Here is a 26,017-nt window from a genome sequence, read left to right on the forward strand (position 1 = left end):
TTTTTTTTTTGATGGGTTCTAAGGCCATAGTGCTTTAGCCCTTCTTTTGGTCAGAATACACACACACACACACACACACACACACACACACACACACACACACTGTTGAGGGCTGCAGATAAGCCCACCCACGGAGGCACATCCAAACACACATACTTCTCTAATCTCCTCAAATCCTCTAAAGGCTGGGATGGGGGTCTGTTGGCTTTCCATCTCAGCATTGGTGCAGAAGTCAGGCTGGGAGTCTGGGGGCAGTGGTAAGCCTTACTGTCCTCCAAGCCCCTCCTCTGGGCTGGTCCTGGGGTCCCCTTACCCCCACACCTAGCCTTCCCAGCTGCTGAGAGGTACATGGGTGTGTTGAGCAAACATCCTTGCAACTTCCTGCTGCTCCCCTCTGAGACAACAGAACCCCCCTCCCTGCTCCCCCTCTTCCTCCTCTCCACACCTCCCAGCTGGGGTTTCTCTGGAATCCTGAGTCAGTTCCCTGGAGAGAAACCAGAGATATCCCTTTCTCCTGGCCAGAGGGGAGAGATAAGACACGCACAGACCCCCCCTCCTGTTATTCCATGCCAGTTATCTGAGGCCAGACTTTCTTGCACGCACAGGGCTGAAAGGACCATAGGGTAATAATGCAAGAAAGCTGAAGAACAGTCACTTAGGAGCTGTGGGAGGGCAGAGAGGCTGGAGGAGAAGCCCTGCACCTCTGGGAAGAAGGACCGCTGTTCTGTTCTAAGGGGGCCTCTAAAGTTGCATAGGCATCATCTGGATAATAGGAAGAAGGCAACGCCAGCATTAGCTACCTGCAGGCATGCCTGCTAGATGGTGTGTTCTGTCCCTGTCTCCAGCAAAGGGAGTGTAAGTCTTCTCAGCTGCAGTCAGGAGCAACTGGCTTTTCTTTTTTGCTTTTAGTGCAACAGGGGTGCATGGAGTACCCAGGTAGCTTTAATGGCCAACACTGGGGATTTAAAGGACAGTGAAGACACAACTTTCCATCTTCCATGTAGACACATCCTTCCCATCCTTATCCCCGGAACCCCTCTCTCTGGAAATAGAAGACCCAGGGAAAAAATGGGACTCACTCTAAGTCACTCATCAACTCCCTGCTGAGTGTTTCTGTCTCCTGCATTCAGTGCTTAGAAGAAGTCAGGTCTCTTACTCAGCAGGCCTTAATCTACATCATCTTTATGTTAATCTTCTAATCAAATCCTTACAATAATGCTACAGGGAAAGATGTCCTCCTATTACAGATAAGGAAATCAAAGCCCTGAAGAACACAAGTCTAAGTGAACAGCTCCATTAGCCGGTGGCAGAAGCGCAGCCAGATAGAGAATTTCCATGTTCTGGCCTGGAGAGGAGCCCTCTCCTCCTAGAAATCCCTTCCCCACGACTATCCAACCCTGGTCCAGATGAGGGCCAGAGGGCCCCAGGTGGGCATTCCCTCCTGGTGTCCCACTGCGTATCAGGGCTTCTTTCCTGCATTGGAGCAAGGTCCAGAGGAGCAGCTGCAGAGCAGAGCAGGCTGCAGAGTTCATTGAGAAGAAAACCCAGCTCAGCTGGTCCCCAGCTATGTGAAGTCTGCAGAAAGGTTGCACTGTCCCCCTTGGACTCCAAGGAGACTGGGCTCCAACAAACCTCTTTCCCTCTGAGCAGAATCTTTTACCTGCACCAAGAGGGCTATGTGGTCTCTCCAAAAGCTGTTGTTTTACTCCTGGGAAACATCTAGAACCATCCTTAGGAAGCATTGGCCCAGTTTTCCCCCATTTTACAGATCAGGAAATGGAGGTCTAAGGGGGAAGAAAGACAGGCAGCATGAGGCCACAGTTGCCACTTCTCCTGAGACAAGCATTGCTCCTAGTTCCTTCAACCTGATGTAGAAGACTAAGACTTGAACAACCTCCCTCAGACAGCAAGACTGGGATATACTGCTTGAGAATGCCTAGGAGATATGTCACCTGACTTATGATGACATGAATCAAGTTGCTTGGGACACTCAATGAAGGACATCTAAGTCCTTCAAGGACTTGGCCTTTGCCTGCTAAAGTTTTGTTAGTGCAAGAGGTAGAGATGAACAGGTGGGGACCCCATGTGCTTGGTTTCTGGTAAGTGTGGGGTGGAGGGGTGTACAGCTGTGGTTCATTCCATGGTGGCGTCTCTCTGTCTCTCTCTCTCTGTCTCTCTCTCTGTCTCTCTGTCTCTCTCTGTCTCTGTCTCTCTCTCTCTCCTCTCTCCATCCCCCCCCCGTGTGTGTGTGTGTGTGTGTGTGACTGTATACCTCTGTGTGTGTCTGTCAGCCATGCTCCTCCATCAAGTCTTTAGGGCTGAGCCTGAGTGAAAGAGAGAGAGAAAGGAAGGAAGAGAGAGCCACGTTTCCTTAGAAAAGAAGGGGAAAAGAAAGAGAAGAAAGACAACTTCATAGCCAGGAGCAATCATGAAGCCACAGGAAGAGACAAAGTTAACAGACCCACAGGGAACTTAGGGACAGGAAGCACAGTGGCCAAGAGACATATTGATAGGAAAAAAAAGGTCTTCTGAAAGTCACCCGGTGCTTCCCTGACCCACCACCCTCCGTTGCCTTCCCAGAAGGCCCTGGGCCTCACGCCATCCGGAGGCCAGGGCAGTGGTCCTCGGTTTCTAGGTCTGGCTCGGCATCTGGGTCTGCCTCTGATCCCCTAGAAACTTCGGGCCTCTGGCCTGGGAAAGCTCCTCTGCTGTGCGCCCCCAGGCGGAGATACAGCCTCAGAGCCACCGAGGCCCTAAAGAGGGCGCAGGAAAGAGCTCCTTTACTTTGAGCTCAATCTGGTCCCAGAACCTTGGGGTGGGTGGAGGGCGGATGGAAGACTATGGCCGACTATGCCGCGCGCGGGCTGTGGGGTGTGGGGTGGGGATTGGTGTCTCGTTAGTTCATTCATGTCCGAGATTCGGAGGCCTCTGTCGCTTCCTTGTCCCCTTCCCCTAGAAGCCAGAGGCTAACGTGTTCTTGGATTGAGTCCCCAGGAGTGGCGTGGGGCGCTAGCTGCGAGGCTACGTTCTAGGCTCCTGGTCTAAGAGGGGCGTCCAGGGAACTAGTCGCCCCATCTTAAAGCCCTAAGCACGTGTCCATCCAGGGGACCCTGAGCTGAGCCCTCTCCTTGGCTCTTGCGGGTCTTTGCGGGGTTCCAGGCACTCCGCGGAGAGGGGTGAGAGTTGTGTGCGAAGGGGAACCGAGACCCTTTCGTTCTTACCGCATTGTTGAGGAAATCCGACTCATTCAGGTCCCCCAAGTCCAGGAAGCTGGATCCCGGGAACAGCCTGTCGGCCGGGAAAGGTTCCAAGACGGCGTCCATCGCGCCGGGTTCCAGGGGACCCCTTCGGGCTGCGCTTCCCTCACTCCAGGGCGGCGGCGATCCCCGCACCGGGCTGCGGCTGGGCGCGGGCAGGCGGTCCGGGGGGCAGGTCCCGGCGAGCCCCGGGGGAGGAGCGGTGGGGGTGGCGCGGGTCGGGGGCGCTGGGGGGCCTTAGGGCAGTGGCGCTGAAAGCACCGTGGGCTTTCAGCCGACTCCTCCTCCTGCTCCTCCCGGGGCGCAGCAGGCTTCCATGGGGAGCCCGGGGGTGGGGCCGATGCTGGAGGAGCCCCCCGGGCCGGGTGGGAGCCGGGGGCGGGGGAGCTCAATGCTCCCCCGAGGATGGGTGGCTGCCGAGTCGCAGAGATCTCTCTGGGTCTCTTCCTCCGCGCAGCTTCTGTCACTTTCCCGAGTCTGAAACCGGGAACCCCGGGTTGGTTAGCCCAGCTGGCCTGGGCGCCACGCCCCCACATCAATATTCACGATACCTGAATATTAATGAGTAGAGGGCGTGGCTGGGCCTTCGTCTCCTCTCCTTTAAAGAGACATGTGTCTGTTAGGCTTCCTTGGTAGACGCAGCTCAAATAAGGGGATGAAGAAAAACTATCCTGGAAAATATAGACTTCGTGAAACCTGGGAGGCTTGTGAAGGCTTCACCAGCCATAATTCTGTAAACTGAGGACTGACTAGGAAGCCAAATTCGCCAAATTCTTCCCATTCTTCTTCTTTCTTTTTGTTGTTGTTGTTTTTTGAGACAGGGTTTCTCTGTGTAGCCCTGGCTGTCCTGGAGCTCACTCTGTAGAGCAGGCTGGCCTCGAACTCAGAAATCCGCCTGCCTCTGTCTCCAAGTGCTGGGATTAAAGGAGCGCACCACCACTGCCCGGCCTTCTTTTTCTTTCTTAAAAATAGGGTCTCTGTGTAGTCCTGGCTGGCCTGGAACACTCTCTGTAGACTAGGTTACCCTCAAACTCACAGTTTTCCCTTTGCTTCTGTCAGGTGTACCATCATGTCGGGCTTTCTCCAGTTTGGTTCTAAACCCTGAACCAGACCAAAGTCAGGGAATTCTGTTTCAGGCTATCCTCCCTGGGTCTGGAGAGATGACTCAAAAAGGCTAAGAGAGCCTGCTGTTCTTTCAGATTCAAAATATCTTCCTGCATGGTGTGTGTGTGTTTACAAACACACACACACACACACACACACACACACACACACACACACACACACACCTTTATCTATCTATTTATCATCTATCTATTTGGTTTTCAAGACAGGGTTTCTCTGTGTAGCCCTGGCTGTCCTGGAACTCCCTCTGTAGACCGGGCTGGCCTCGAACTCACAGAGATCCACCTGCCTCTGCCTCCTGAGTGCAGGACTAAAGTCATGCACCGCTGCCTGGCAACACACCCAGTTTTACATAGTGCTGGAGACCATATCTGGGGCCTTCTGCCTCTCTGCCAACTGAGCCACATGTCAGTTCCCGGCTTGCAGCTTCTTTATACTTCAGTCACCAAGCTCTCAGCTCACACATTTCCCCCCCAGAAGTCTTCCTTGAAGCCCCAGATGGGGGCACTGACCATCCTGCACACACTCAGGGCATAGGGCTCACACCGATCTCATGCCTTTTAACCCTTGCTTGCTCAGTTGACCGTGACCCTGCTGGACTCCTAAACCCCTCAGAACAACAGAAACCCAGCTCTCCTGCAGGCAGGGGTACTGCCTGAATAGCAAGAGATGAGTGGAACCCCCCTTTCTCTCACCAACTATTAAGTCTCTAGATATTTTTCAGAACAGGGTGTTGGAGAATGTGAGTGTGCTGAGCCAAAGTGCTGTCCAGTCACCTGACACGCCTAGGCCCCTTGGACTCATTACTTAAGTAGCCTGCTGCTTGGACAACTTAATCTCTTAAAAGGGCTGATAAACAATCTCTCAGCACCTGAACAAGGGAAAGTGCCTCAGAAAGGTGCTCCCTTGAGGGCTGGGTCCACTGTTTCCTGCCCAGAGTTATGCATGGGATTAAGTGTGTCCTCCTTGCTTGAGGATTTTGCTCAGGACCTTTAAGAAGTAAAGATATCATCACAGCTCAGCCATAGCCATTGCTGAAAACCATCACCTGAGACCAAAGCTGTATGCTAGCCAAGCACTGCTGAGCAGGCACGTGGCTTTGCTACACTCCCAGCTCATGACCCCGATGGCAGAGGTCTGGACCCTCTAGTCTATCACATGACCATTGGCGCCACGGCTTCCTCCAGAGTTTGCACCTGAGAAGCTAGCACGGGCCGATGTTCTAGAGACTTGCTCATCAGCAGTGCCACCCTGAAGAGTTAGGCTGAACCCAAAAGAAATCAATTCTATCCACAATAGTAGATAGAATTAAGTGAGATCATGGGTCCATTGAGGGTTATTAAAACAGGAGAGTCATTGACCCTTCTCTCAGGAAAAGGGGAGTGGTCCCTGTCCCAGTGGACAAGACTGTCTCTCATGGGTGAGTCTGTGGCAGCAGGTGTCTGGAGTCCCAGCTCCTGAGCCAGAATGCCTGTGGGCTCCCAGGAGGGGCAAAAGTGTCCCTCTGCCTGAGGTTGGCTGGAAATTGTGCCAGTGTTCCCCCCACCCGCAGGTCTCTCTGTAATTAGAGACACAGGTACCATTTAAGTGATTGGGGAAGATTATATAGTCTTGGATAAGTAGGATTAAAGTGTCCTGTGTCTCCTGATTCTTATCCAGGTGAACACCCCAGGAAACCATTGAAAATAATCCTGGGGAGGCTTTCTAGTTCCGGTACCTCCTGTGGAGTCTGAGAGGCAAGATTTCCCAAGAGAAATCCTGGTGGCAATGGGGTGGGGGTGAGGGATAAGAAGAGAAACCAGGCAAGCGGAGCCTGGAACAAGGGATAAGCAGAACTTCCTGGAATAAACGGAATGGCAGAGTCCAGCCAAGATAAGGATGCCTGGCCACTTACGCTCACATAAGTGATACCACCAAGGGCCTGTTTCTAACATCCCCTAGTTTAGTATTTGAGATTAGTTGGGGGTGGGTTCTCAAAAGACATCACAAAGAGCTATGAAGAAATAAAAAAGTCTGACATGACCATATGGGTAAGGAAGGCCTCTTTGAGCAGTGTAAGCTCAGAGTCAAATCATGAGTTTAGGTTATCCAGGGGCAAAATGGAGGGAAAAGTATTCCAGGCAATGGGAGAACAGGGTGCGGCAGAGAAAGAAAGGCTTGATGGGATGGGGCAGTGGGATGTGCCATGGTAGTAAGGAATGTGGGGCCCAATGTGAACACCAGCTTGTTCTCATTACACAGAGGCAGAGGCTGTAGTCTATGAAAACACTAGTAAGGACTACTCCTGTTCTGATAAAAGCCCTTCTCCTCTCCCCCCCTTCCCCAGTCCAGTGAAGAGGTGGTCAGAAACACCCCTTTTATCCTGGGTAGACCCCAGGGCTTTGTGAGTGCTAGGTGAGCTTGTTCCCACTGAGCTCAGCTCCTCCTGCAAAGGGGCCTGGTGACACACATGGCTGCTGCTCTGTGGCAGTGGCTCCAGCTGTGAAGAAAAGCCTCCTGCATAATGACATCTCTACACTGTTAGTGACAGTGACACACTGGAGGAAAAGGGCAAAGATAAGCCTCTTGTCTGTCCTGGGCCTGAAGGTCAGATGGAGAGAGAGGCGCTTGTTGGGATGCAATGCATTGTGGGATGTAAGTGTGTGTAGTGTGTGGTCATACAGATACTTTGGTGTGTCACTACCCTTCTCTAAGCCTCAGGTTCTACATGTGTAAGATAGGGATGAGGCAGTGACCCTCCTAGGGTCATTCTTTGACAAATACCTTCTAAATGGGGAGTTGGGAACCCAGAGCGCTAGGCCAAGCCTGGTCCTCAGATGACCAGGTACTCAGGTTTTCTACCCTCCTACCAGGAGCTACCTGGAGGGAGAAAGGTGGGTGTTTCTTGTGGCTGGTCCCGGGTGGTAGTGGGAAGGTCACCCAAAGTAAACCTGCCTTGTTTGCCTGCGTCATAAAGGAAAAACGTTTTGGCACACTTGAGCAGGAACTTCTGGGGAATGAAAACATATTCATCCTGGAGATCAGACTGACTTCCGGGGTACAGATGGGGCCCCTTTGTTCTCTGTGGTTCCCTAGAATCGGTTGCTTGACTGTTTTTTCTCTGTCTCCCTTGTGGGGCTTAACTTGGATCTTTGGAGTGGCACCCTGCCAGGAAAAGAGGGTGGCTTCTAACTCTGGCTGTCACTCATCTTACTGTCTCCTTCTCCACCCCCTTGGCTTGTGTCTTGCTCTCTCTCCACCCTGACCTATGCATGTCCCTGACATTTACTGAGGTCTTGCTTTGTGCCCTGCACTAAGTATCTTAGCTGTGTTATTTGGTTCAATTCTTGAGACAGCCTTGCAAGACAAGTTCTGGGCTTTTCTGACTCTGCCTTGCCTGCTTCTTTGCACACATGTCAACACCACTGAAGTCAAGTGTGTAACTGATGATGTTACAGTTCAGTGGACAGTAGATGCCCCTGCTATGTATTAAAGGTAATGGTGTTTCATATCACTGATGCTATCTTAGATTCAGGAAAATGATATTGTCACTATGGCTAATCTATAAATGAAGAAACCAAGCCCCAGGGAGTTTGTTTTTCTTTCTTTTATAGGTAACTGGGGCCTAGGGCCATGGCTGGGTTGCAGAGCTAGGACTGTTAACCTATGACCTTTCCACTCATCCCAGGAGAACTGCATTTGCTCACTGGGGAAAGGCTGAGGTTTAGAGAAGATTCTTCTAGCATCTTGGGCAGCCGGTGAGTCACAGGTACTCTCCCTTTAAATGACTTTAAAGATAGATCTGTTCTCCTCTTTAAATTCTCTGAAGACTGCAGTTCTTTGAGAACTAAGAAAACATTTGCCTCCGGTCCAGTGCCCTTTCCTGGTAACCGGTTTCACTTTTTTTCCCTGGATTTCTGCACTACTGTCCTGGACTGGAGGCAGGCCCGCCCCCTTGGCCCTCTGTCTGCTGGACTGCCTGGGGAACAGCTCCACCCGCTTCCTCTTTGGTCTCCAGCTCTAAATTCACAGTCCTCTGCACTGCCTGGAATCACCTGCACTCACTCACTCTCCTAGATGCTTGCATAGCCGACACCATTCTGCTCCATCTCTCAAGGGCATCCACTCGGGCCTCCTGGTTCTTCCTGTCTCCTTACTCTCTTTAAGTCTAAATTGTGGAGAGAAAAGTCAACAGAGCCAGTTATTTCCTCCTGTTCCATAAGGGACACTCCCCTGAAATCCTGCCCCACCCAGGGCTGGCAGAGCAATAACTGTGGGCTTAAGAGGAAATGCAAGAGTTAAGAAAGTTGGAGGCTTGCCTTTTCCTGTGAGCTGTAGCGCTGACCAGGCCTCAGTTTCCCCAACCTTTGGTGAGACTGAAGTGGCTTATTATGGAGAAACAGTCTCAGGCTTTCAGGCCAAAGGCTTCACTAAAATCTTAGCCTGATCAGAGTCACCACAACAGGGATCGTGGGCAGGGAAGGTGAAGCCAGCTCTTGCCATAGTCTCCCTGCAAAGTTCCTGTATAACACAGGATGATCCTGGTTCCCCCACCTTGACTGAGGCAATGCTAACTTGGCCTCCCTCTCTTCAGAGTACAAATATGACTCTGTGTTCAAAGGGTCCTATGTGCTGTGATGATCTGAAAGCTAGCATGCAGCCTATGGTGCACACATGGATGCTGCCATGTGTACACATGTGTAAATAGCGGTGGTCAGAAAGGTGTGGCCCTAGGCTGTGAGGGACTTATACCGATTGTGTGCTAACAACATGTGTGAACACATGTCTCTCTGTATGTGTGTGTCTCTGTGTGTGTATCTGTGTGTGTGTCTGTGTGTGTATCTCTCTGTATGTGTATCTTTGTGTCTGTCTTTGTGTGTGCATGTATATGTGCCTGTGTGTGTATCTGTGTGTGTGTGTGTGTGTGTGTGCCTGTGTGTGTGTCTGTGTGTGTCCGTGCCTGTGTGTGTCTGTGTGTGTCCGTGCCTGTGTGTGTCTGTGTCTCTGTGCCTGTGTATATGTCTTTGTGTGTGTGTATGTGTATGTATGTGTTTGTGTGTGTCTTTGCCTGTGTATGTCTTTGTGTGTATGTCTGTGTTTGTCTGTGCCTATGTGTGTGTCTGTGTGTGTATGTCTCTGTGTGTGTGTCTGTGCCTGTGTGTATATCTGTGTGTGTGTGCCTGTGTGTGTCTGTGTGTATGTCTGTGTGTGTGTCTGTGTGTGTGTCTCTCTGTGTGTGTATATCTCTGTGTGTGTACCTGTGTATGTCTGTGTGTGTGTGCCAGTGTGTGTCTGTGTGTGTGTCTGTGCCTGTATGTGTGTCTGTGCCTGTGTATATGTCTTTGTGTGTGTGTCTATGTGTGTGCCTGTGTATGTCTGTGTGTGTGTATGTGCCTGTGTGCGTCTGTGCCTATGGGCATCTCTGTGTGTGTCTATGTGTATCTGTGTGTGAATGTGTCTGTGTGTGTGTCTGTGTGTGTGTGCCTGTGTGCATCTCTGTGTGTATGTGTATCTGTGTGTGTCTCTCTCTGTGTGTGTCTGTGTGTGTGTATCTATGTGTATCTATGTGTGAGTGTGTGTGTAAGCACTCATGTGTGTGCATGTCTAGGAAGGAGAAAGCACCAGCTCTCACCTCTGCACACATGCTCCTGCCAGCGTGTGCAGCTGCAGATCTGGTTTCCATCTTCTCCCAGCATGCAGCAGGGTTGGGGAGACTGAGTGGAATATTAATTGTGCTTTTGCACGTGGCTGGGCTCCATGAATGTGGTGGTCGGAGGGAGCAGCCTGGAGCTATGTAGGGAATGAGAGGAAGCCGCAACTTCAGAGCTCCTGGGGTTTATGTCTGTACGGAGGTGGAGACTAAGCCTAGGTGGCTGGTAGGTGGGCGGGGGGCTTCTTGAGACCTAAGATCAGGGGACAGCTAAGTTTACAAGGATTTCCAACATAGAATCACAGGTGATAACATGGAACCAGCCCAGAGGAGATGGTCTGGCTGAACAACGGGTAATAGAATCCTTATTTGCCTGTAAGATCTCTCAGAAATTCTTTAAGAGCCACGGTTCTCAACCTGTGAGTCATGACCCATTTGGGGGACTGAATGGCTCTTTCACAAAGGTCCCCAAGACCATTGGAAAACACAGATATTTACATTATGATGCATAACAGTAGCAAAATTACAATTATGAAGTAGTAGCACAAATAATTTTGTGATGGGGGAGGGGTGTCACCACAGCATAAAGAACTGTATTAAAGAATCACAGCATTAGAAAGGCTAAGAACCACTGCTCTAGGGAGATATAGATGACTCAGCAGAAGGAAAGAGGGAGGAAAGAAGAAATGAATAGGTCCATATTAGCACTTCTTGTACGCCAGCCACTCTGATGGTCACTGTCAAGCACTTTAACTCGTAAAGAACATAGAAGATGGCTTGCACTCCTCTGAGGGTGCCCCCTCCACCCTCAGAGGAAACATTCATCCTACCTTTCAACTTATCTGAACTTAAGAGAGCAAGTTTTCTTCTTCTTCTTCTTCTTCTTCTTCTTCTTCTTCTTCTTCTTCTTCTTCTTCTTCTTCTTCTTCTTCTTCTTCGACTGAGCTCTGGGTCTATGTTAAATTAAATGGGTTTTGAAACACCTCATGTCTCCTTCCCTTTTGACTTGGTTTTGTGGAAGCTTGGGGCTGAATTTGCTGAGATCCACCTTGTGTAATGGAATCTCAAGCAAGTGCACGTTATAGGCTGGGCTCTGGCTTGGTCTTACACTGTTATCTCCTCTTTTCCATATTATTTTCTATTAAAAACCACCTGAGGCGGAAAGACAGCTCAGCGTATGTATGCTCTTGCAGAGGACCCGTAGAGGGCAGCTCAAGTCTGCCTGTAGCTCCAGTTCCAGGCTCTACCATGGCCTCTTCTGGCCTCCTGGGACACTTGCACACACAGATACATATCCAACCCCACATAGGAATAATAAAAAATAATAAAAATAAATCTTTTAAACACCAACACGATCCATCAGATTCCATTGCCTTCAGCACTTGTCCGAGGTCTTTAGCAATGAGACAGAGAGGAACAATTGTTTTTACTTCATAAAGAAAGTGAGGCTTAGTAAGATTATATTTGTCCAAGGCCACCCAGATATTAAATAAGAGAGTTGGAAATTTGATCTTAATGTCATTTTCCCACTGCGTTAATAGCCTCTGGTACTGGACCAAGTACAGGTAATCAGGGGTCTTCCTGGAGTGCTGGGAGGGGCCCAAGACCTTGGCAGATGTAGATCACCATAAAAGGAAATGTATATTCCAAAGTCAGGTAAGTGTGATCTGAGCTCTCGGGAGGACCAGTAGTTCAAAACCAGCCTTGGCTATGTAGTGAGTCTGAAGCCAGGCTGGGCAACATGGGACCCTGTCTTTAAAATGCTGAAACAACTACCACCACCACCACCACCACCACTAGCAGCAGCAGCAGCAGCATCTAAAAAGTAAATATATTTTTCAGATGTTTATGAAAACTCAGAACTGAGAGCACCAATTCCTTAGGGAAAATGGGTGGAATGAATGCATTTGTCTATGACTGTGTGGCAAGAAAGCAACATGTGTTCAAAGATCAAGGTGAGGTGCCCATGTGTGCATTCTGAAACTCAATCTTGATCTATCCTGTTAGGCCCACCTACCTGGAGCCTCTTTCTGGCTGGAAGAGGACTGGGGCTCCCCAGGGAGGCCTTCCATGTGCTTATGAAATGGGAATGCACCCCCCCCCACACACACACACACATCTCTCTCTCTCTGTTGCTCTGTCTGTCTCTCCTGTCTGTCTGTCGGTCTGTCTGTCTATTTAAAAATATGTAGCTGTGATCCAGGCATACTGGCTTTAATTCCAGCACTCAGGAAGCTGAGGCAGGCCTGTGAACCTCCGTGAGTTCAAGGCCAGCCTGGTCTACATACTGAGTTTCAGGACAGCTAGGGCCACATAGTGAAACCTTGTCTCAAAAACAAACAAACAAACAAACAAACATCCAATATAGATAGATATAGATGCAGGTGTAGATATCTATGTAGCTGAAGTCACCTCAATGTACATACACATGGGACGTTGAGAATGGTCTCAAAGCCACCATTCTCCTGCCTCAGCCACCTAAGTACTAGGATCATATGCATGTACCACCATGCCCAACCAGTTTCTTTCTCATAGGAACTGGGTTCATGAGGCAGCCCACAGCCTGAGGACTCTAAGAAAAGACAAGGAGAGAACCCTTCCAGAGCAGATGTGAGTGGCAGTTATCTGAAGGAGCTTGGTGCACCGCTGAGAATGTCAATCTCTGATCGTCCCAGGGACAATGCAGAGACTCAGTATCAGTGAGCAATGGCTTCTGGGGGAACTGTCCTGGTGAGCCTCAGGTCTTCAGTACAGAATGCCGTCAGACATCAGCAAGCATGGTGCGGAGTTTTTAATTCTTTGTTATAAGAAGTGGTTTTTGTAAACCTCCCTTTACTGTGGCCCTGTTTCCTTCTGGTGCTCTCCCAATGTACAATATGTGCCTCAATCTCCTGGATTAATAAGGAGCTCCTGTAATCAATAAGATGAACACCAGCAATCCAACAACAGCAGTGCAAGAAACTTGAACGTGGAGGTGGGTACATTACCCAGTGTGGATTCATCGTGTTCTAGGGTCTGGTTAAGCAGTTTGGGTAAGTGTTCTCATTTGTGTTTTATGACAACCTATGCAGGCTATTACTGAGATTACACTGTTGTCTCGAGGCTCAGAGAGATGCATCATCTTGTCTAAATCACAACATCTTTAGTCTGATTTCCTAGTCTGTGCTTTTGAGTGTGCCACTTACTGGAATCTAGGGTCTCCAGGAAACTTAACGGAACAAGGGAGGGAAAACCACACACAGGCAACCACATGAGGTGGAACAGACAGAACTCTAGTCTGTTTGGGGTATTGTATTTTGTTCTATTGTCTTTTAAATGTTGTTTTGATTTGGTTTTTGTCTTGTTTTGAAACAGGCTCTCATTATGTACTTCAGGCTGGCCTGGAACTCAATACATAGACCAGGCTGGCCTCGAATTCTCAGAGATCTGCCTGCCTTTGCCTACTAAGTGCCAGGATTAAAGGTGTGTACCTTCAAGCCTGGCTGCCTTTTACATTTTGTTGAGCAGATAAACAAGTTGAGATAATTCAGACATAGAGAGGGAATTGAAATGTGACCCAACCATGTCTGTATCCTACATCTTATATCAACGGTCTCAGCCGCCCACTAAGACATACTCAGTTTTACGACTTTCTTAGGTCTCATTCATTGTTGTACATGTGAAGGTGTAGACGCATGTGGACCCCCTGACTCCCCACCCCCTGTGTTATCCACATTGCAGGTTTGCTATTTTTCCTTAATCTGTCCTGCAGATCTTCCTGTGTTAGCACACAGAGAACTTCCTCATTCCTCCCCTCATTTGCTGTCCAGCCACCCATTGTGTGACGGTACCACAGTGTACTTACCTGGTCCCGGCAGATGCACATTTGGGTAGTTTCCAGTTTTTCATTTTAAGAAATAATGCTGTAGTAATAGACTTGTTTGAGTCCTGCTTGTTCATAGGATGTATTTCCAGAAGCCAAATGGCCGAATTAAAGGGAACTTGCACATATAGATTGAAAGCTGCGCCTGGACATCAGGTCCCCTAATCTGCTGTTCACACCCCACGGGCAATGGATGGAGTTGCCTGTTTATCTAGTCTCTCAAACAGAAGCCATCAGAATTTTACATTTTTCCAGATTAGGAAGTACCTCCCACTGGTTTTTGTTTGGTTTTGTTATTTGGTTTTTAGTTTGTCTTTGAAACAGAATTTCACTCTGTAGACCAGACTAGCTTTGAACTCACAGAGACCCACCTGCCTCTGCCTCCTAAGTGCTGAGATTAAAAGGCATGTTCCACCACACCTGGCTTCAGTGTGATTCTTAAAAAACCATTTTATTTGGGAGTTGGAGAGATGGACCAGTGCTTAAGCATACTGGCTGCTTTCCCAGAAGACCTGGATTCAATTCCCAGCACCCACATGGTCTCTTTGGGACTAGTCAGGAAAATACCCAGACACTTAAGAAATGAACTAGTGATTTAAATTATTTAGAATTTCATTTGCTATTATTGTTGTTGTTGGTGGTGGTGGTCATGTGTGTGATTGTGTGTGTGTGTGAATATGTGAGAATGAGTGTGTGTGTGACTTTGTGTGTGTGTGTGTGTGTGTGTGTGAATATGGGTGCCGAGTGCCATGGTATACATGGAGGTCAGAGGACGACCCTCTGGAGTTAGTTCTCTCCCTCCATTGTGAGAGCTGAGGACTAAAGTCAGGTTCTCAGGTCTGCATGACAAAGTGCGTTTATTCACTGTGCCGTTTTACTAACCTGACCAGCACACTTTAAATTTACACTTCTCTTGAGAGCTAAGCATTTTTTCAGATGTCTAGAAGAATTGTTCCCTGGTCTGTAGACTCTGTTTACACATGCGCAAGCACACACACACACACACACAACGCGCATGCACACACATCTAATGCACACACATGCACACATATAACACACACATATAATGCGCATGCACACACACATACAGTTGGTATTTTGGCCTTGTCGTATGTGATTTCTAAAAACTCCTTATCTGTCGGGCAGGTTTTCATGTGTTTTTCAAGGTCCTGGTGCTACAATCTGAATCCTTTCTGGGAAAAGTTGTAGAAGTATATTCTTTTATTGAGGCTGGACTTTATTTAATGAATACCTTTTTCTTTTTCTTTTTTTTAAAGGCAAAGTCTCATGTAGCCTATGCTGGCCCCAAATTCCCTATTTAGCCAAGGATGACCCCCTATCTGTATCTCCTGAGTGCTTATATTACATGCATGTGCCACCTGATTCATGTGGTGCTGAGATAAAACGTCGGGCTCTGTACATGACAGGTAAGCCCTCTGACCACTGAGCGACAGCCTCAGTTCGCATGAGTGTAAACTGAGCACCTCTTGTGTACCGATGAAATACCTATGCTCCCAAGAGCATCGATGAGGAGACACCATAGTTGTCCACGTTCCAGGGGATCCCAGACAGGATGGAGTCTACAGTGAGAAGAGGTGTAGTGGTGGGAGCAAGTGCCTCAGCGACATGACAGGGAAGTGGTACTCCTGGGGAAGCAGCGCTTGCCTTCTTGTCAGGAAGATACTCCTATCTAGCTCTGCCAGGGCAGGCCTCTCTCACCTCTCCTCTCCCTGGGATTTCAGCATCCTACCCCGGTTGCAGTGAACTCTGTCCTAGGAAGATGACTCCTATAGGATGCATTTACCTCGTCCTTTCCTCCATGGGGGCATCCTGCACACGTGGCTTCTATGCAGCTCTCCTCCTTGCATACAATGGTCTTCACTATTTGATTTGTTCTCTCCTGCACTGGATCATTTGCCAGTGGGTTCTGGCATGCATCTTCTACCGATTGGGATTGGACTTTCCTTGCTGGAGGAGAGACTTATCTTTCAGCTTAGTGAAGGCTTGCAAGATTGATGGTAGATATTTGGGAAGTCCCCATGGGAGTGTAGGGACATCAAGGGTAGCACGGACTAAGCCTAAGAATAGATGGTACACCAAGCTGAAATCTCAGCACCAAGCCCCAACCAGGAAAGGGTTAACCTTGCTAGAGTTTTGTATATGAAATGGCACCAGGAAGAAAAAAAGTGCAGACTAGCAATTGAGCCCTGTCTCATCCTGGTTCAAATGACATTGTCTGAGCTTCCCCAGCCTGGCCTCCTGCGCTAATTACAGACCTTCCCTGAGGAGGAAGGCTGGGGCCAGGAGTTCCTCATTACAGGCTCCCGTGCTGGAGGGCACAAACCCCAATGACCAAACGCAATGACGAAATAAGATCTCTGCAAGAGTAACCCAGGGTCTGGCCACTGAGCCTCCTGGCTGCTTCCTGACTGGGAAAGGGTTAAGGAGTAGCTCTGGACTGGAAGAAAAGGCAGACATAAAATAATGGGAGTCCATGTCCACTCAAGTCACCTCTTCTCTGTTCCCCTTTTCTGGATTCTGGATACCTCACTCTTGCTCTCCATGATGGGTACAGCCAGGGCTGTCAGAGCCTCCCCTCTGTGGCCACTTGTGGGCTGCCTCTCCCTGTGGCCTGTGGAGACCAAGTCTTTTTTAATCTTTCATTTATCTAGAGGCCTCGCCCCTCTGAGAGTAGCTTTGATGTGGGTCCTGCTCTAGGGGGTAATCACTGGGTTTCTGAAGCCTTGTCTGGGTTCTGCCCACGGCCCCTTGCCCAAGCCTGGACTGGAGGTCTCCTGACCATTAGAGACAGACCCTGAGGGTGACCTTGTCAGTCAGGACAAAAGCTTGTCACTCATCTCATGGAGAGATGAAGGGGTTGCTTCTTGAACCCCAAGGTGGAATAAAGGGATGGAGAGTAGGGGCTTGAAGATCACATGATGTCATTAATCCATTTTTTCCATCCATCCATCCACCTACCATCCATCCACCCACCATCCATCTACCCACCCACCATCCATCCACCCACCACCAATCTACCCACCCACCATCCATCCATCCACCATCCATCCACCCACCCACCATCCATCCATCCATCCATCCACCCACCCACCCACCATCCATCTATCCATCCATCCACCCACCCACAATCCAGCCATCCAGCCATCCAGCCATCCAGCCATCCAGCCATCCAGCCAGCCATTCATCTGCAGTGCCGAGTACTGAACCTGAGCCTTGTGTATAGTAGACAAGTGCTCTAACACTATGCTGTGCTCCTGGCCCAGGCATTTGGTTGTAAACTTATCTTTTCATGAGACAATGAGCACAAACTAAAGACGACAACAATAGCCACAGTGGTGGCAGCTCGCTCACAGTGTCATGTAGCTGAGCTTTAAACACCAGGCTGAGCATCTTCTGTATTTATTTATTTTTAAATTATTAGTTACTGTTGCTGATACTGTTACTTATGTGTGTGCGCCATGGCACTCAGTAGGTCGGTCAGACGATAAATTTCAGAGAGCTGGCATTCAGCTCTCCCCCATTGAGGCAGGAGTTGTCTTATTCCTGTCGTGCTGTGAACTTCAGGCTAACTGACCCAGAAGCTTCTGGAAGAGTCTCCTGTCTCAGCCTCTCACCTTGATGCACTCAGCTCTCCCCTACTGAGGCAGGAGTTGTCTTATTCCTGTCGTGCTGTGAACTTCAGGCTAACTGACCCAGAAGCTTCTGGAAGAGTCTCCTGTCTCAGCCTCTCACCTTGATGCAGTAGGAGTGCTTGCTTCTATTACACAAAATTTAGATATTTTTGCATGGGCTCTGGGGCTAGAGTTTAGGTCTTTAGGTTTACATGGCAAGTGCTTTTATCTACTGAGCCATCTCACTGACATTTGTGAGGTATTTATTTATTTATTTATTTAGAGACAGAGTCTTGCTGTATAGCCCAGGCTGGCCCCAAACTCAGTATCCTTCTGCCTTAGCCTCCAAAGCAACTGAGATTACAGGCAGGCACCACAATGCCCAGTTTATCTTCCTTTTAAAAATATCATTGAATCTTTAAAAATTCTTGCTGTAGGTATCATTTTAAAAATCTTTATTTTTTTATATGTGTGAGTGTTTTGATCACATGTCTGTATGTCTGTGCACCACTTGCGTGCCTGGTGCCCAAGGTCAGAAGAGAGCATCAGATCACCTGGAATTGGAATCATGAATGATGGTTGTAAGCCATCATATGGGTGCTGGAAATTGAACCAAGTTCCTCCACAAGGGCACTAGAAAGCCATCTTTCTAGCCCTTGAAGGTGTTATTTTGTTCATTAATTAATTTATTTATTCACTTTACATCCTGATTGCCGCCCACTCCCTCCATGTAGGTATTATTTTAAAAATAGTTTCAAAAATATTTAAAAATATTTTTAAAAGACATTATTTAAAAAAAAGAATGACACATACATTCATGTCTCAAGAAGATACTGAGTTTCTCTTATGTGCTAACTACTCTTCTCTGCCTTGTGGGTAGATGGGGGTGGGGGATGGGCATGTTTCCACTCTCGTGTTCTGGTATGAGGGACTCACCATGAACAGATGGTCAGATGTACATAGAATATCATGTTGTATGTATGTATGTATATACATACATACATACACACATAATACATGCATATATGTGTTTCTGACATAAACTATGCATAAATATTTCTAAACAGGGTTTCTCTGTATAGACCAGGCTAGCCTCAAACTCAGAGATTCACCTGCCTCTGCTTCCCAAGTGCTGAGATTAAAGACATGCACCACCACACCTAGCTTGTCATATTATATAGACAAAGGGCAAGTCGGAAGTGAGGGGCCACTGGCAACCTGAGTGGCAGGATATTGCTGAGAAAAAGGAAGAGAGGGGTAAAGGCAGGGTGGAGGACTTAGCTTTCATCCAGGTACTGCTAGAAGGCCCATACATGGAGGTCAGGATGGGGATGAGCAGAGAGAAGTGGGCTGGGTAAGGGAGCAAGGGCTGGGTTGATGAGGTTCTGCTAAGGAACTGGTTTTGACTCTGGGCTGATGAGAGCTTTTGGAAGGTCTGATTGGGAGCCCGGCTTGATGCAGCTGATGTATGAGATCTCCCACTCTAAAGATGGGGCGGAGCTTAGTAGATAGTTCAAACCCACTGCTCATCTGTAGGAAGCAAGATGCCAACAAAGAAACTGCTACTGACATTTGGATAGGAGTGGGAACCAGTGTCCAGCATGTCTGTGAGATCTGGTGAGGTCCAGGTAAGGCCTAGACTGAGAGTCATGTGATGCACTGTGTCAGGTAGGGGTAGCTCTGACTTCATGGCCCTAGTCTATGCATGGCTCTTGGCCTGACAGCTTGGAGGCTCAGACATTTCCTGTGTTCATCTGTCCTAACCTGTGGGGCAAGGTATGATTACGTCATCTGTCTTGTGTGTGTTCTGTTTTGACAACATAGACAGCACAGCTCTCTTGGCCTGGGAATTGACCTCGGGAGACTGGGGAGAGAGAATGGAGATACAGAAATAGTTTATTAGGGTTGTTGTAACCAAATACCAGAGACTGAGTGGCTTCTAAACACAGATGTTTATTTCTGGAGCCAACACATCCAAGATAAGAACCCAATCCATTTGGAGGTCTGTTTTCTGACTCATGGATGATTAAATTTTTACCAAGCCTGTAAGAGGCAAGGGGTTCCCTCCAATCTCAAAAATCCCTCAAACGCACGAAACAGAATGGGACACAATCCTGTTCCTAGCAGCTTCCCCAGCCCTGTTATGACCTCATCACATCTGGATGGCCAGCTCTCAGTACCACCTTGAAGACTCAGTACATGACACTTTGCAGAGGGGCATGCTTTTCTTATCAGCCGAGGCTGGCCTAGAACTTGCTATGTAGCAGAAGATGAGCTCTAAGCCTCCTGGATTTTGGCACCATGACTGGCTAACATGTGAGTTTCAATGGGAGTAGAAGAATCTAGGCTTTGGTCTTCTGCTCTTGTTCTGTTAGGAGGCCTGGAATCCCTATGGCTCTTTCTACAGCTTGTGGTGAAAGGTGTGGGCACTGTCTACATGCCTGTCATCCTGGACTGCTGAGGGCTACAACTCCTTTATGCTCCAGGGCACAGCACAGTGCTTGGCATCAGGCCGTGCACACAGATTGATTGATTTGTGCATTGATGATGATCCACAGTCCCTGGATCCAAAGTAGCTTGAAAAGAAAGACTTCTAGAACGACTCTCTAATTGCATTGTCTGTTCCTGTTTGGCCCTCATGGCCTGGCATGTCCCAGGGCAGTAAAGCTTAATTAGACTCAGCACTAGCCTCAAGATCTGAGCAGGGAGTTAGAGGTGATGGCTCAGTCGGGAAAGCACCTCTTTTGCAAACACAAGGTCTAAGCTTGATTCTCAAAAACGTGTGTAAAATTGCCACGTATGGTAATGCACACACGTATTCCCAGCACTGGGGAGGCAGAGGCAGGAGGATTCCTGTGGCTCACTGGTCAGACAGTTTAGCCTAGTTGCTTGAGCTTTAAGCCAATGAGGGACAGGAAGTAGATGGTACCTGAGGTTGTTCTCTGACCTTCATATTTGTACACACACATATGCATGTAAACATGCAAATACACACTTGTATGCATACACACACATGCCCATATATACACACGTGCATAAAAGAGAAAAAGGAAAAAAAAAAACCCTTACAAACTGAAAAGGGTCCTCAACACAAACTGCAGCTGTTTGGACATTAAGAGGTACTTATCTATTTCTTTGAAGAGGGGCTAAGGTAGTTCAGAGCAAGATGCAGTTTGGTCTATACTTGAGGGAAAGTTTCAGAAGGTTAAGGTCCTTTTAAAATCACATTTAAATTTTACTTTATTGCTTTAGTTTTTGTGCATGGGTGTTATGTCTGTGCACCGTGTGCATGCTTGGTGCCCACTGATGCTAGGAGAAAGAATCATATCCCCGGAAACTGTAGTTACAGACAGTTGTGAGTCACCGTGTGAGGGCTGGGGATCTAACCAGGTCTTCTGAATGAACAGCAAGTGCTCTAACCATTCAACACTTTCTCCAGCTACTGGGTGAGGCTCTTGATGTTGTCTTAAAGGACGAGCAGGTGTCCATTAAACTGATAAAAAGAGAACGGGTAATTGAACAAAAGGAAGTGCATGCACGCGCACACACGCACAGCGCACACACACCCCAAAACCAAACAGATACCACTCCACCCTCAAAGATATGGCTAAAGTTTGCTCAGGTGGAGAGTGGGGGGAGAATACACGGCTGGAGTGGGCAGCCAATCGATAGATCTTGTGGAACCTTGCAGGCCACTTTATAGAAACTGTGCTGGCTAGTTGTAAGTCAACTTGAAACAAACTATAGTCATCTGAGAGGAGGAAACCCAGATTGAGAAAATGCCTTCATAAGATCAAGGTGTAAGTAAGCCTGTAAGGCTTCTTCCGAATTAGTGACTGGTGATAGAGGGCCCAGCCCATTGTGGGTGATACCATCCCTGGGCTGATGGTCCTGGCTTCTATAAGAAGCAAGCTGAGCAAGCCATGAGGAGCAAGCCAATAAGCAGCACTCCTCCATGGCCTCTGCGTCAGCCTCTGCCTCCAGGTTCCAGCCATTTTTGAATTCCTGTCCTGACTTCCTTCTGTGATAAACAGTGACATGGAAGTATAAACCGAATAAACCCTTTCCTTTCCAACTTGCTCTTTGGTCATGGTGTTTCATCTCATCAATAGAAACCCCAACCGGAACAGAAACGCATGTGCCATCCGGAATGAAGGCAAATGGAAACTAATTAGTGAGGATTTCAGGGGACACCACCACAGTGGACATTGCTTTTGTTTTGTCCTGCCTTTTGGGACAAAGTCCTACTCTATAGTCCTGGCTGGCCCAAAACATGTGAGGAGCCTCCTGACTCTGTCTCCAGAGTGAGTCGCTATGTCTAGAGGGTGATTCACATTTTAGATAAACCTCCTTACTGAGACAGTGCTTTTTAAATTCTGTTTACCTCTCCATCCTGGGACTGAAACCCCGGACATATAGCCAGTAAGTGACAGAAAGAGAGCAGAAGCCCAGCACCCTGTCTTCAGCACTCACTCATGGGTTTAATCACTGTGCTTGTCTGATGTCAGTAAGGCAGTGGGTGGGTAGAGTCAACTGGTTAAGAGGTGGGCCCACCCCAACATCAAAGGGAAAAGAAGAAATAAAACCCTCCTACTCAGTCTCTGGGATCAACGATGAACCCAGACAAACGAGCAGGTTTTCTGTCCCTTTTGTTACAGGTCTAGGATCCTGGGACTGGTTCCAAGTCAAGAAGAGGATTCTTGTGTCACTGTTACTGTTACAATGGCCCTTCCCAGGAGGCGATGAGCAAGGTGGGTGTCCTCAGAAGTGCCCATGGAAGTTGGAGTCCTCATTGCCTTATTCTTCTCTGCAGAACCTCTGGGGAAAGGACCCATCCCACACAGTAAGTCCCTGGGAGAAACTTTCTGTGATCTCTTCTGTTTTTCCAGGATTCTGTCCCTCTTAGAGGAATCATTGGATTCAGCGGGAATGGAGAGGACACTCCTATTGTGTCACATGTGGCTGGGACAGCTCAGCCCTGGTTGACCTATGACAATTTCCTTAGGGGCTGGAGGACTCACATCTGAGAAAGGCAGAATCCCCACGGGCTAGAGTTGAGAAATGGGTCTGTTCCCTGCCACCTGATTTCCACTCAGCAGTGTGACTTCTGTTTGTGTTTTCCATACTCAACCATTTACACTGCTGTCACCCCATCCACATTTTGGTGAACGTTTCTCGAGAGCAGCTGACGTCAGGAGACCCCAGGACTGTGCGTAACACAGCTGATTCATCTCCCCTGGCAGCGGACATCTTGACCTGCCCCCGGAGCTTTGCTCTGTCTTCTGTAGGTCAAGGCGTTGCTTTTATTTTTTAATAAATAAAGTGGAACCTGATTCACGACTCAAGAGAGGCTACAGCTTGCTCAGTACCTTCAGCGTCTCCATGGCAACAGAGCCATCCGTGAGTGCTTGAGAATGTCATCATCAACAGAGAACTGGCATATCTCTTCTCCCCTTCTCACAGCAACAGCCTTGGGGCCTCCACAGCTTTCTGACCCTTGAGGTGGGAGACTGGATAAATGACCCAGGCCTGGGCTATCCCTCCCCACAAAACAAACAAACAAACAAACAACCCGAAAAAGAAAAAGAAAGTTATAACTGTCCATCTTTGTTGAAACTGCCTACCATGGGAATGTTCATCCCATGAAGGAGTGGGAGGCGAAATCTCTTTCATGCTGGGACAGGCACTAAGAGTGAGTATGAAGCCGACAGTCTGGATCCTCTAAGACTATGGTTGTCATTTCTAAAGTTGTATGGTGAATAGACCGCATTGTTCCCGAGGCCTGGAATCCAAATAACATACGAAGCCGATGGTGACTATGACAGTGGTGATTGATCTCCTGCAGTGGTCAGACGGAATGTGACACCCTGTACATCTTTTTTTCAGGGCCTCACTGTGACTACTTACCTAGTGACAATTTAAAAGAGTGAGTTTCAGTTCATTTAGTAACGGTGATGTGTAGCGTACATGGCTTGCCAGACACCCTATCAAGCATGTTAATGTTTAATTTCAAGCAGAGCATATAGGATTACCCTTGTTTTACAGAAGAACAGACTGGGATTAACAGAGGTCACTTACTGAGGGTGGAGCTAAGCTTCAGATTCAGGTTGTCTGAGCCTACTTCCTGTTGTTTTGTGGCTGCGGAAGGCTCAATTGAGGGCCACGCTATGGCTCAGTAGTTAGAGCTTCCAGGATCACTTCGTTTAAATGTCCTCCAGGAGCCTAGACTGACATTTCTTCTCCAAAATGGTCCCTGTTGGCCCTTTTAAGGTGACCTGAGGGGACTGAATAATTCTAGTCTACTAGCACCAATGGTTTAGAGGTACAGGCTTCCGGACTGTAGGCTAAGAGTAAGGGCTAACATCTGGGATACTACAGTCAACTGAACTTCTGAGGGTGGGGACCATTTCTTCTTTGAGACACTCTCAAAGCCTAGAAAGGATGTTGTCCAAGGTAGGGGCTTGATAGCTTTTGTCAAACTCAAATGAAGAGTGAATGGGCATCTGAGTTCTGCACACTCCACATTCCTCTGCTGCCTCAGCGTGGAGGCCTGTCTGCCTGCCCACTCCTGTACCTTCCTCTACCGTGGGCAAGCAGGGCATAGGCTGCTAAGGGAGGGCATTTTGACAGTAGTAAGGAACTCGGTCCCAATCAAGCTTTCAGCTGCTAGAACAATGTGTGGTGAGATCTTCTCATAATCTCAGCTCTCAGGAGACTGAGGAGGAGGATTGAGAGTTGAGAGCCAGCCTGGGCTACATAGTGAGTGCTTGCCAAAGTCTACAAGTAATAAAGAAAGAGGAGAAGGCATGCAGGTGGGAGAAAAAGAGATACTTCTGGATTAAGGTCTTAGGTGAGAACTCATGGTGTGGCTTATAGACACCTTGGGGAGGCCACAGTGCAGGGGACAGCTTGAGATCTTTTTAGGTTTCTTCCTCAGAGAAGTGAGGGATGTTTTCTCTAATAATAACAGTAGTAACAGTGCATTTTATTTTATTTTTTGAGAGAAATTCTCACAATGTAGCCTGAGCCGACTTTGCACTCACAGACACTCACTTGCCTCTGTCTCCTGAGATCTGATATTAAAGTTGTATACCACCAGACTTGGCAAATTGTTAATTATTATTCTTGTGTGTATGTGTGCATGATATATAGACATATATACATGTAGATGTGTATGTGTGTGTGTATGTGTGTTTGGGTATGTGTGTGTGTGGGTAGGTGTGTGTGTGTCTGTGGGTGGGTAGGTGTGTGTGTGTGTGTGAGGGTAGGTGTGTGTGTGTGTAGGTGTGCCACAGTCTACATATAGAGTTGTTTATCTCTTTTTACCTCTTTGTGAGCCCCAGGGAGAGAACCAGAGGACCAGGCTTGCATAGTAGGCACTTTATGCATTAAGCTATCTCCCTGGAACCCAATTTCATTTTAAAATGCATATAAAAGGTGGATCAAAATGCTAAACACCAAAAATGTCAGCAGGGGGTCCTTCCTGAAAACAAGGCTGCAGGGGTTCTTGTTCTACAGTTTATCTCTATTTCCTAGGTTTTCAACAACAAATGTAGAGTGTATTACTTTCTAAGTAGAAAATCAAAACAAAACATAAACCAATATCAGCACACCTTGTGATTTTACTATGATCTACCTGAATCTCAGTCATAATAATACCTTATCAGTGAGATTAGAAGGGTGGCCTGTCACCCAGGCACGAGAACCTGAGTTCAGTTCCTATCTCCTACATAAAAAGCCAGACATGGTGGTGCAAACACGTAATTCCAGGAAAGGGAAGGCAGGCAGCTGGATCCCCAGGGCTTGCTAGCTGGACACTTTAGCCTAATTGGCAAGCAACAGATTCTAGTGAGAAACTCTATCTCAGATAAATAATGTGGAAGGCACCTGAGAGGTAAACAACTGAGTTTAATTTCCCACTTCCACATACATGTTCTCACACACATGCTCTTATACCACTGCACACGCACAGCTACCCATATGTGATCATGCACTCCCCTGTCCACAAAAGTGCATTTAAAAAACTTGTAAGTTGGTCATTCTGGTCTTTGGCAAGATAAGGTATGACAATTGAGAGTTTGAGGTCAGTATGGGCTATGTGGTAAGACCCTGTTTACAATAGAGAGGCAGACAGACAGACGGATGGACGAACGGATGGAGGATAAATGGATGGATGAATCAGAACCTTAGGATTACACCAAGAAAAACCTCTTAGAAGATGCATAATTAAGCAAATAAGAGTCCAAGAAACTGTTCAGAATATATTACGAAGGGCAAATGGCTCTGCAATCATGAATCCTTTTTAAAAATTAATTAATTTATTTATTTTCTGCATATGTATGTGAGAGTTTATGTGCACTGGGATCATGCAGGATCCCAAAGAGGCCAGAGAGGGTGTCAGATCCCCTGGATCTGGAGTTATGGGTGGTTGTGGGTAAAATGTGGGTGCTAGGAAGCAAACCCAGGTCCTTTAACAAACACCCCGAGTGCTCTTAACTGCTAGACGGCTCTC

General features: G+C 47.9%; 1 protein-coding gene and 1 long non-coding RNA gene across 3 annotated transcripts in view; one reads left to right on the forward strand and one right to left on the reverse strand.

Annotated features, from left to right (window-relative positions):
* Positions 1-3,756, reverse strand: part of Creb3l1 (cAMP responsive element binding protein 3 like 1) — a 39,662-nt gene extending 35,906 nt beyond the window's left edge. Inside the window, exon 1 of one of the 2 annotated variants that reach the window (XM_034496570.2) lies at positions 3,222-3,754. In XM_034496570.2, the coding sequence (XP_034352461.1) occupies positions 3,222-3,323 (102 nt within the window). In that variant the 5' untranslated portion in view covers positions 3,324-3,754. Of the gene's footprint in view, positions 1-3,221 lie in introns of both variants that reach the window. The other variant, XM_076929268.1, reaches the window with a different exon arrangement.
* Positions 3,757-19,396: 15,640 nt separating this feature from the next.
* Positions 19,397-24,592, forward strand: LOC143441368 (uncharacterized). The gene is made up of 3 exons (XR_013108701.1): positions 19,397-19,821; positions 22,164-22,256; positions 22,395-24,592. It is a non-coding gene; the product is annotated as an uncharacterized LOC143441368 (long non-coding RNA).
* Positions 24,593-26,017: the final 1,425 nt, after the last annotated feature.

This window comes from Arvicanthis niloticus, chromosome 2, assembly GCF_011762505.2.
Source record: "Arvicanthis niloticus isolate mArvNil1 chromosome 2, mArvNil1.pat.X, whole genome shotgun sequence".
Classification (NCBI taxonomy): Eukaryota; Metazoa; Chordata; class Mammalia; order Rodentia; family Muridae; genus Arvicanthis; species Arvicanthis niloticus.